Source organism: Manihot esculenta, chromosome 7 (genome assembly GCF_001659605.2).
Source record: "Manihot esculenta cultivar AM560-2 chromosome 7, M.esculenta_v8, whole genome shotgun sequence".
Taxonomy (NCBI): domain Eukaryota; kingdom Viridiplantae; phylum Streptophyta; class Magnoliopsida; order Malpighiales; family Euphorbiaceae; genus Manihot; species Manihot esculenta.
Genome location: NC_035167.2, coordinates 12,835,519 through 12,847,877, shown reverse-complemented (window position 1 = coordinate 12,847,877; position 12,359 = coordinate 12,835,519). Strand labels below are relative to the sequence as shown.

At 30.0% G+C, this 12,359-nt stretch overlaps 1 protein-coding gene across 2 annotated transcripts; it reads left to right on the top strand.

Annotated features, from left to right (window-relative positions):
• LOC110618524 (putative F-box/LRR-repeat protein At3g28410) lies at positions 1-4,902 on the top strand. 2 transcript variants are annotated; one of them, XM_021761668.2, is made up of 5 exons: positions 1-292; positions 2,408-2,520; positions 2,985-3,779; positions 4,291-4,476; positions 4,563-4,902. In XM_021761668.2, the coding sequence occupies exons 3-5, from the start codon at positions 2,994-2,996 to the stop codon at positions 4,806-4,808; spliced, it is 1,218 nt and encodes a 405-aa protein (XP_021617360.1). In that variant the 5' UTR covers positions 1-292; positions 2,408-2,520; positions 2,985-2,993; the 3' UTR covers positions 4,809-4,902. The 2 variants fall into 2 exon arrangements, with proteins under 2 accessions (XP_021617360.1, XP_021617359.1); XM_021761667.2 differs by having other exon boundaries at positions 4-292; positions 2,985-4,184.
• Positions 4,903-12,359: the final 7,457 nt, after the last annotated feature.

The following is a 12,359-nucleotide window of genomic DNA, read 5'->3' as shown; positions in this document are numbered from 1 at the left end:
AAATTGAAATTGATATTTAACCGGTATTTATGATTTAAACACTAAATTTAATAAAACAAACTTCTTTCTGGTTAAGTATTAGAATTAAAATAGGATTTGACAATAGAAATTATTTAATAGCTAAAATCATAATCATAATCTCAGTCCGATTTCAGAAACTATTTTCTCTGCCGGATAGATTCCTAGGGTTGTTGAGAACTGTAATTTGATTTTCCGCCGATCATCTATGATAAGTGGATCCTGAGGAATTTGCTATTTTTATTCATTGATTTTGGATATTCGTTGCAAGCAGGTAAGCCCTTCTATTGATTTGAGGAATTTTCTTCGTGTTTTTGTATTTATCAGCAAATCAACTTGACTTAACATACTATTTTCATGTGCTTGTATGTTTTTTTCCTGCGAAAATTTGGGTTTGATTTGCCAATGAGTTGGTGTATGAATGTTATCTTAAAAACTGGTTTATTTGAGGGGACTTCGTTTGCTAAATTTTGATGCTTGCTTGAGCAGTTAAATACAACTTTGGATGATAGCTTGAGGGGATTAGTTTGAGGTAAACCTCGTTCTATATTCTATTAAAAGCTATTGGCAGATAACTTGTAGAATCTAGATAACTTGAAAATAAAAGAAACAGCAAAAGGGAAAAAAAATATATTTCTCACTGTTCAGTTCCATGTAGCGATTCCAATCAAGAAATAAGAAGGAGAAACATAAAAAACAGAGAAGAAACCCAAAAGAGAAAGAAAAAGAAGCTGTTGAATCCAGTTAACTATGTCTTTCCTTCGTAGAATCTTCATTACCATCATTGTTCTTCTATGTTTTTTAAGCCAAAACCCATTAAAATATTAAAATTCCATTCAAACCAATTTTACAACAGCAAAACCATGTGATATTCGACAAAAAAGAAAGCAGTAAAACAGAGTTCTATGAATTTAAACTGATTGCAATACTGTGGTTTAGGAACTAATTCAAAAAAGGTTGTCAAAAACCTCCTTTCAAGCTGATTGGTAAGTCTCTATTGAAATATACATAGGAATACTAACTCCTTTCAAGCTTGCCAAAGCAAATGCCATATTAGCATTGTAGGATAGTGGCACTGGAAAGCAGTCTTCAATTACTGCAGAGTTAGAAGGGTCATTCACTGCATATGAATTGCTTTGCTAATAAAGGCCATTGTTGCTGAAGCAATCCCATATAACAACTTAACAAGGCCGTAATCAAACCATCAAGAGCTGGTGCTTGTAGTATGCAGTATAGACATGGACTTTATGTTTAGAGATTGGAGAGAATAGAATATGATGATGAAAATTGATAAAACAACTAAAACAGTTATCGAAATAGTTGGCAAGAGCATGCCAGTTGCATTAGCCATGGGTCTAGGTGCTTCGCTTAGCTATTCAATGCCACAGATTGAGACTTTCATCAGACAAAGGGACTCTTCTGCATTCAAAATTGGGTGTTACGTACCAAATGGTCCTCCACCTCTTTAAGATTATGTATTTGACAGTAGACTGTAGCTGTTTCTGTTGGGGGCATCGTCCTTGTGGTGCACTTGGGTTCCATTGTTCATTTTCTATGTATTTTGCTGTTTTTATCCACTCACTCACTTTCTATTGTCCCCTTTACTTCACTATCCTTATCTCAATCAACACCCAGTTCTTCCTTTTGGTTTATACGTGATCCATTAGAGTACTCATAAGGTGTCTAATAGGTTATAATTTTAGGATAAAGGTGTGATGGCCAAAAACTAAATAGTTTAAGAATCTAAATATATATTTTGCCATTAATCCTTCCTTGTCAATAAGGAAGGGTAACAATTTATTCCATAAATATAGTGCTTAGACATCAACATGAAAAGGTCCATGGTTGGTCAATCAAAGCACCGCTTATGTTTATATTCAAAAATGAAAGTATTAATCATTGCATAGAATTAGATAATTTATTAAATTTCATTCAGATTGGGATTGGGTTATAATAGCTTATTCTTGTTGATATTAGTGGGTTTGGTTGGGATTAGGTTGAATAATTGTTCTCTCCTTATTCATGCATAATACAATGAGATACTTAAATGGATGAAATATTTTTATTTAATTTTTAATTGTAAATTTAAGATGATTCATTCAGAATTTATATTATAAATAAGAAGTTTAAGTTTATGTTATTAAGGAAATTTAATTAGGAAGTAATAATCATACAGTTAAGTTTCCATTATTCCTACTTTGAGGGGATGCACCATGTGCTCTTACTTGGAAGTATGTTGCTTTTCGTTCTTCTTTCATTTGAGTTTTTGACTTGTTCTCGTTCTTTCCTTTTCTCATGTTTTTTTTAAAGTCTGGAATATTTACAGCATATAGTCATTGCATGTCCAATGCATTCACAAGAATATTGTTATATCAACTGGTCTTCTTAGGATATTTCATTGGGAGGTGCTAAGATTTCTCTAGTGGTAAACCTGGTGCTACCAGCTGCTGCTGAGGAAGCTGAGTCAATCTAGACACGAAGATTTGGATCTGAAAGTTACAAGTAAGATGTATAGATATCTTGCAATTTATTGACTGTTAGTATGTGGCATAAAAGTAGCTTTTTATTTCTTTACATTTAGTTAATAATATGTAAACTTTTACAAGTGTCCCTTTTATTTAAATTTTTATTGCATTTTTTCCTTTTACTTTTTCAAGATTCTAATATTTTCTTAGGTATTAATTAAGAGGAAGTCTAAAAGTCAATGCTATTGAGTTAATTGTTTATTGTCTCCTCTTCCACACACAATAATTGTTAACAAACAAAATATCTTTTTATTTGATAAGACAACATTGTATCTTGTTCTTCCTTGAACATTATGCCCATATTATTCTTCTTTATCTTAACTATACAAATTAGTTTTCTTTATTATATTATTTTCATTCTTTAAATTTTTAGTCTCTTTTTTTTTTTATATGATTTCATTATTTTTTTTATTTAATTTTATTTTCTAATATATTGAACAGGATACAAGTATGGATAAGAGGATAGATTATATATCAGAATTGCCAGAGCATATATTGCATCGCATCATGTCATTTCTCCCCACCAAACAAATCACTCGAAATAGTGTTTTGTCAAAAACATGGCTTAAAGCATGGAAGACCTCCCCCATTTTGGAATTTGATTTTTATGCCATCTTTAGTGGGAATCGTTACGGCTTTCCAGACTTTGAAACAAGGGAGAAGAATAAGCAAGAGCTGTATAACTTCGTTGAGCAAATTTTGTTAAGCCGACGCAAGCAAATGATTAGTTTGACGAAGTTTACACTTATTGTGCCTTTTATTTATAGAAAACCAGAGATGGTTTCCACGATGGACAGATGGATTGGTTACGCCTTAGAGACTAATGTCAAACATTTGAAAATTAAAGTGGGTCCGACTAACGATGATGAAGACTACAAGTATTTTGAGCCTCAAGCCGTTCTCAATGCGGTTTCAATACAAATTCTAGACTTGAGCCATTGCAAGTTGCATATGCCCTCCATGGGTAGCTTATCATTACCTTTCTTGAGAAAGTTGTCTCTCAGCTCTGTTTTTGCAGATGATAATATTATAAATAAACTTATTGCTGAGTCTCCTCGAATTGAAGATATGAGTTTCATTAATTGCTATGGTATTAAGTCTTTGCAGATATTTGATCTAGATAATCTTATTAGATTCTATGCGGAGAGAATTGTTCATATTGAGCTTCTTACACTGGAAGCACAGAATCTTCACTCATTCACACTACGAGGCTCATTTTGGCCTTCTACATTAAAGGTAGCTTCTTTGAAAAACTTGAAGAGTTTGAAAATATCTAATGCTCCGATTACTGATAAGTGGTTGCATGAGCACTTGAATAAATTTCATCACTTAACATCCTTGAGCTTGTTTCACTGCGATATGTTGGAGAGCATCAAGATTTCTAGTTCCAGTCTTCATTCATTGTGCATATATTCATGTGGAAAGGTGGCTAGACTTCATATTGATACGCCTCATTTACATATCTTCTCATATTGTGGTGATATAATTTCATTCTCTTCGGACAATTTGTTCTTACCTAAGGTTCATTTACATTTGGAATCTAACAATATGCAAATATCCTGGTACGCTAGATTGATTGAATTACTTGATAAGTTAAATCAGTTATTCAAGACAATTGCTTTGGAAAGTGATACGGGTGAGGTATGTCTTTTTATTTATCTATACTATATTAATTTACAATGAACCCTAGATTTAAACACTTGATATCTCATCTTTTGTGATTAAATTTGTTTGTGCATCTTTTCAGAGTTATGTTGTTCCTAGCGACTTGAGACAACTCCTACCATCACCATTGCATAACATGAAAGAATTGAAGCTTTCAATCTCCTGTTTTAGACATAGTACGGTTGCCCAACTTGTGGATGCTATGCTCTGTATTTGTCCTCATATAGAAACTCTACACATAGATTCTATAATTAAATCTTACTTTAAGGTATGAATTATTTTTATATTTTAGGAATTTTGTTTATGAGTTTTATTGTAACTACACTTATTGTTATTATTTATCACATGTTTCAGTTTTCATACCAAAAGCCAACTTGTAAAACAGAGAAGGATTGCAAGTCTTGTCCTGTTTTTTGCTGGAATCATTGCATAAAGGAGATAAAGGTCAAGCAAATTTCTCCTGCAAGTACGATGTGCTGGCACTTCGATGCGGAAGACATAAAAGTCAAGCAAGTTCGCAATCATGAAGAAAGAAATTACACTTTTAATCAAGACATTTGGGAAAATATTAAAAGTGGTATTTTAGATTGGAAAATATAAGTCAAACTAAAAAGTGGTCTCTTCTAATAATAAAATTTTGTTGCATGTGATGTTTCCAATCTTACACTGTATAGCATGCTGAAGTCATTCATTGATATATCTTGTTTTGCGTTTCTATATAATGTTCCTATATATAAATGATATTGACTAAATACATAATCAAACTCCTGTAGTATTGAACACATGTACTAATTCTGTGACTTACTAAACACTTGTACTTACAATTAAGCATACATTTGCTTTAAAATTATACGTGTGATAGACGTGCGGTGACCTGTCAATTGACTGCTAAATGTCTATTGTCTGACATGCCTTTAAGCTTGGAAGCAAAGCTTTCTGATAAAATGTTCTGTTGGATGCATGATAATATTGAGAAAATAAACTCAACAAGTGTCTCATATACCTCCATCTTCAATGCTTCTTTTCTTCATTGCCTCTTCTAGACAACAGCTTCACATCTAGCATTTCATTCTCCATTTCTGTATATAAATTTCTCTATTATCATCTGCAAGATGCATGGGACCTCCTTTCTTGACTTGTTTTCTACTACTAATACTCACCCAACCTCACTTTCAGCGTATCCTCTCGTCTCCATATGAAGTTTCCAATTGGATGGAACCTCGAGAGAAGTCCATGGAGCCAGACTCTAAACTGAGCAAGGAGTACTTCTCAACAATACAAGAGGGATTAGCATTGATTCCTCAAATTTCACATCGTTGTTAGATAGGGAGATATAGACCCATTTTTTTTTATTTTTATGTCATGCATCATTAGCCACGTGAGTTTTTTTAGGAGCATGGAATAAGTGCATTGAGAAAAAACTTGCCTTTATTGTTCTCTGTGAAAGAATTGATGCAGCAAATAAAATGACTTCTCTTGATTCCACATAAGAAAAAAACACTTATCTTTATATATATACAGCTCTAAGTTATCACGGGCATCAAATTTTTGAATCGCATATGATCCCATAGTGTTTTCACCTCATGTGCAACTATCTCTCTTATGTGCATATCTGCGCTGACCCACCGAGAGCTCTATGGGAGGGCAAAGAGAACCGTCTGCTACTCTCTTACCTGGACATTCTCAATATGTTCCTTTCCATTTCCAAGTCAAATAAATAATTTTTTGTTGGATATAACTCAAAGTTTTTTTTTTTTTATGGTTAGCTAAGTTTACTCATGCATCGTTTAAAAACAATTGCAAAGGACAATTATAGATTAGACAAGTACAAGTTGAAAAATTAAAAGTAACTTTTGTGGCACATTAACAATCCTAGTTCTGATACAAAATAGAAGATGATGAGCATGTGATAGTTAATATATATACTACTAGGTGTGAGTTTAGTTTCACTTTACTATTGAATGCCAGTGCCTGAATCTTTAAATCTTGCAGGGTGGTGATAATGTGCCTAGCTCTTCACTCCCATGCTTTAACAAATTAACACCACAAAGCAAGGATCACTTAATGTGTATTCTTCACTTCTATAAGTATATCTTGAAGTAAACACCATAATTTCTTGAATTATTATGCATTATTCTCTCTTGTCATCTTGAGTGATGAAGGCAAGGTGTAGAATCTACTGCTCTTAAACATCACCCCTTTGTCTCTTGGTCTGAAAACTGTTGGTGGTGTCATGACCTTCGGTGGATCTAGGAAACCTGATTCTTCATGATGCTTGGGAATAGGGAAAACAAGGGCTCGATGTGCTTAGTTAGTCTCTGCAAGACGTCTCCAAAAAAAAAAAAACGGAAAGTAAGGAAACAGAAGGTGAGAAGAAGTTATATGTAGAAGAATTGTAGAAATAAATGAAAAAGAAAAAGTTATTTATTTAAGAAAGAAGAAAACTAACTATGAATGTCATGTGTTTAATAACATAATAGAAAAAATTACTTTTTTATTCTTAGAGATATCTAATAATTAATGGATTAATCTCTCTATTTTTAAGACCTAACACTTCAGTTCCTAAAATTTAATTTCATAAATATTAGAGATTCTTTCTTTTAAAATATCATTATTGATAGTAAAAAATGTCGTTATTCACAGTAAAAATGACCAAAATATCTTTTTTGAAATTTAATACTTTAACTCCTGAAATTTAATTATTACAAATTTATAAGTCCCTCCTAAAAACAAATTTATAAGTCCCTCCTAAAAGAACTGAATTAACAAAACACCATTTACAAATCAAAAGCAACAAACTGAAATTTTCAAACTCAATTTATGCAAATAAACACATATTCAAGATTCAAACTCAATCCATATAATAAAAATTAAATATAACATAATTAACATATTTGTCCCTCTATTTTTTGAACCCAATATTTTAGTCTCTAAAATTTAATTTCGTCAAAATCCAAGAAAGAAAATGTCAAGCTCAATCTTCACAAACAAATAAAAATTTATATAAATTCAAGATTCAAACTCAATAAATATAATAGAAATCAAAATATATAAAATTTAAATTATTAAAATAAAAAATTAAAATTTAATAAAAATTACTTTTGTGATGCTGGTCGATGTTCATCACTGTTCTCCTTTTAATAAATACATTAAAACGTTTCTAATATTTTAAAATGTCTAATAGTTAGTTCTTCCGTTAATTTTAATTATTAAATATTATAAAAAAAATCTAAAAATATCCCTGATACGAAGTGACTAATTAATAAACTTTTTAATAATTTGAGGGACTAACTAAATAAGTTTTTTAAAACTATAGGGACTAAATAGTAAAATACGTAATAATAAAATTAATGGATAGGCTAATTAATAAACTTTTTAAAATAAGTTTTAATGTATTTCTTAGAATCGAGAGACGAGTTAACAAGTTTTTCCATACCATAAAGACTAAATAGTAATTTTTCTATTTTATTATTGATAAAAATATTTTTGAAATTATATTTATTTTTTATTCTTTAACTAGATGTAAATTATCGACTTAATAGAAATTTTTGATAAAAAGTCTTTGTATTTTAAAAGAATTAAATCTCATAAATGTGTTAAATTTTAAAAACGATAAATTTATTAATTATATTATATCTCAGTAACTAAAAAATAATTTTTTTTAATATAATATTTATTGGCTTTTTTTTTTGAACTAAAAATATAATTGCATTCAAATTTGGAAGTCCAACATCAAAGCATGAACAATCAATTGTGGAGGGGTGCTCAGCCACTCCATCCTGTCTGAAATAGTAGAGGCAGCTCTAGCTATAAGATGTGCCACACTATTGGCAGATCGAGGAACAAAACTCACAAATATTGAATTTATCTCTGCAATTAGAGATTTACAATCATCAACAAGGGACCCAAAACTAGAAAAATCAGAAGTTGAAGAAGAAAACAAAGCCTTCACTACCGTAAGAGCATCTGATTCCAACACTATCTGATCATAACCCAGCCTCTTAATCCAACTCAGAACTTCTCTAATGGCAATTAGCTCAGCTGTTTTAGGAGAGAAGTAACCAAGGAGTCTATGTTGACAAGCGCCAACAAAAGAGCCATCATATGAGCGAAGCACTCCACCAACTCCAATGAAACCATCAGGGAAGACTGCTGCATCTACATTAGCTTTCAAGAATCCTTGAAGCGGTGGAACCCAGAAATGTAACGGCGGAGGAGCTGGCACAACATCAGAAGAACTGTCATCAACGTGTCGCGCATTACACCAATCGTAGAGGATTATCCTAGCCCGATACACCACAGCAGCAGGGCTCGACCACTTCGAAGACCAGACCACATCATTCCGTGCCTGCCAAAGAGCCCAGCAGATCATTACCACCATAGCTTGGTCTTCCTTTCTCACTAGCTGCAAAACTGAGCACAACCATGCCAAAAACGACGCCGACTGAGGAAAAAGCCATCCAATCGAAGACGCAAGCCATACCCTCTTGGCAAAAGGGCATGTAACTAGCACATGGAGCACAGATTCACTAACAGAATTACATAAAGGACATGAATTATGCACAGGAACATGTCGCTGTTGAAGCAGCTGCAAAACTGGTATGGCATTATTGGCTGCCCTCCACACTAAGTCGCGACACTTAGGAGGAGCCCTGACGTTCCATAATTTTCGCCATATCGCCCTAATATGACCTCCCACAATTCCATCCCCAATATTAGTTAGGAATTTATAAATTGATTTAACTGAATATTGACCCTTTGGCTTCAACTTCCAGATCAATCTGTCACTAGCAGCAAATCGAGGGAGGGGAATAGACAGTATGACCTGCTGCTCTTCCATACTAAAAATTGAACGTAACAATGGCAAATTCCAAAAACCATTAATCATCAAATCATGAACAAAGTTTACCTGTGAGTTAACAGGCTTCACATGTTTACACGTGACATGCTGACTAGATACATTTATGTTTATAAAAATATAAAATTTTATTGGTTGAGATGTTTAATAGCTTATGATTTTAATAAAAAAATGCATTATTATTGTGTAGCCAATAATATCTCTTGAGTTTTTTCTTATCTTCTTCTACTCACTTAAAAGATATGAAAGTTTTAATATAATTTATACCTATTAAAATAAATTTGATTAGACTTGGTCTTTAAAGGATTTAGACACAATAAAATAATATAATGAGAACTACATAAAAAAATTAATTACATTAATTTATTTAACCATAAAAAAAAGATAGGCAATAATTGCCCCCATTTGGAGCCATCTCCTGCAATTTATGTAAAAGTCTTGGTTGAATCTCAAGGACTTTCTAAACAAGTTTCTCATTTTTTTTTTTTCACTAACACCCTTATGAGAACCTTTCTAATTGATGCTGAGCTAACACATATAAAGGACTAAAATATGAAAGTGTACAACCAGTGCTGCAAAAACAATTGCACAGATATTAGCAGGTCCTTGAATTGCTTAAACTAGCATTTAAAAAATAATTTTAAATTTTAAATGATAATATTTTTATGAAAATAGTAAATAATAATATTGATTTATATGTAATGGAGAAAACTTTAATTAAAATTTTATAATAAAATATGAAAACTTTTATTTAGAAATTTTATTCAATTATATAATAATGAAAAATAAAATCTTTCATATTATAAAATAAAATATTAATATATTAAAATTTAAAACAAAATAGAGTAAAATTTTCAATTATTTATAAATATTCTTATTTTAAAATTATATAAATTAATAATAAATATAAAAATTTATATATATTCTCATATTCAATACCCTAAGCCCAAAAAATTAATAAAATAAAATAATGTATAATTTAATTCAATTAATAAAATAAGTTATTAATAATATTAACTATTGAAATTGTAATTTTTATTTTTCTAACAAAAAGATTTCTATATATGTTAGATGTTTTAAAATAACATTCCATAGAGGTGGTTTCAATGGCAAAAAATCAACTTTTGCACTTTAAGGTATAAGGTTTGAATTTTGATATTGATGAAAGCTATTCATTTCCCTTCCAAAAAAATAGTTTGATATCAAAAATTAGAATAAACTATGTGAATTTTAATATGCAGTCGATTCACCTCTGATTTATATTCGTTTCATTAAATAGAAAATTTTATATTTAATATCAAGTTTATTTATATTTTAATTTTTATTTAAATTTGATTAATCGGTGTAATTTAATTTTGACAAGGGACTATAAATAATTATGAGTAACTTTATTTTTTTTATTAAAATGAGAATCGGAGATTGAGAGAATAGAATATGAGATCTTTCAAATTTAATTAGATACACTTACCATTAGGTTAAATTGGTGAGTACTGTTGAATATTAATTTTAATTTTAAATATAATGATTCAAAACACTAATATTTTTAGATCGTGAAAATATATTATTTTTTTTAAAAGAAAATTGGGATTATAAAAGTTTATTTTTATAAATTTAACTAATTACCGCTGTACTACCTATCTATTATTGATGTATTAAAGCAGTTAGTATTATTAATTACTATACCCTTATTTATTATAGTTTTATTTTATTTATGGAAAGATTTATAATTTAATTTTTTAGTATTATTATTATTTATAAATTAATTTTTTATATTTAAAAATTTATTAAATTTTTATTAATAAAATAGTCTTTCATCTAATTTTAATTACTTTTATTATTAAATAACTATGATAAAGACTAAATTATCGTTCAGTATAATTTTTTAAAATGAAATTTGTTTATCTCTTATAATTTTTTAAAAAATAATTACAATAATAAATTATAACTGGATATTTCTCAAACTGTCAACACACTAACTTAAATAATTTACAAAACTCAAAATACATTTCAACAATAACACGGGTGAATTGTCTTTGAATTAACAGCAAATCAAACTATTAAGAGATAAGAATTATACCAGATTTAACATATCCCACGTGCAATGGGTCTATAAATATCATATCCCCATTACAGCCTGTATTAACTTTTTAATTAAGCGATTGTTAATTTAATTTAGTAAAATTAAAATATCATAAAATAAGCTAATTCTGAATTCAAAATCCTAAACTCTTGAGAGTTTTTTTTTACTCTGCTTCATTTTTTTTTTCTGTTGCATATCTATTATTTTCGAATAATTCCAATTGATAATTTGAAATTCAGAAAATAGGATTTTATAATGGTTGCGTAAGCTCGGTCTGAGAGAAAGGTGCTCCTCTCCTTTTATTTTTTTTTCTTAGTCTGTCAGTGACGTATAACAACCTATTCGTCATTGGGCCACCTGTCCCTGCCATGCTGATCCGTATGTACGAAAGAATCAGGCCTCTGCGCCATACTAAGCGGCCATTTAATTTTTCCTTTTAGCATGTGTGTGAACCGAGCAGTTCGGGACTGGACCAATGATATTTATTTTGTTAACCCTCCAGGTCAGGCTCTGGAAGAGAAAGCTGGATCTTAAATAAAACCTGACCTCAAAAATGAATGGGCTGGACCTCTCACTCGTAGGACTCCGCGGATCCTGAATTAGCTCATTATGGACTCGGCCTCTTATCAAGATAGTAAAACCCAACTTTCATCACCAATCACTCAAAGAAAGCTACAATCTCCCGATGAAGCTCTCTTAATTCTGAGAATAAAAGGTTAAATCCAGATTTTTTTAATTAATTTTAATTTTACTTTATTACTAACACAACAATTATTAACTACTAAAATAATTAGTATGGCTGCACGATCTTTATGTATATATATACTAAAAGAACTAATATTGTTAAAATTGCTCAATAAAATATTATTCATTTTTCTTACATTATGATTAATATATAAATTTATTATTATAATTATATTTAATTTTTTATTAATTTTTTTAAAAATAATTTAAATTATCTTTTAGTATTTAATTTAAATTTTATTTTTATTATTTTAATAAATTTTAATATTTTCGTTTTATATTAAATATGAGTATAATAGAAAAATTAATTAAAAAATTTACTCATATTTACTATTATTGTAATTATTAGTATTATTTCATTCTAAATGAAAAGTAATTTTAAAATTTCCAGAATATACGTCTGACGCTAATCATTTCCCTTTTTGGCGCGCCCAATTTGTCTTTTTGTATCCGTTACTTTCAGTTTCTG

Excerpts from the sequence above, each read along its gene's own strand:
- LOC110618524 (XM_021761667.2), top strand. The coding sequence starts at position 2,994 with ATGGATAAGAGGATAGATTATATATCAGAATTGCCAGAGCATATATTG. Across the intron at positions 4,185-4,290 it reads TGGAAAGTGATACGGGTGAG|AGTTATGTTGTTCCTAGCGA; the intron begins GTATGTCTTTTT and ends GCATCTTTTCAG. Across the intron at positions 4,477-4,562 it reads TAATTAAATCTTACTTTAAG|TTTTCATACCAAAAGCCAAC; the intron begins GTATGAATTATT and ends CACATGTTTCAG.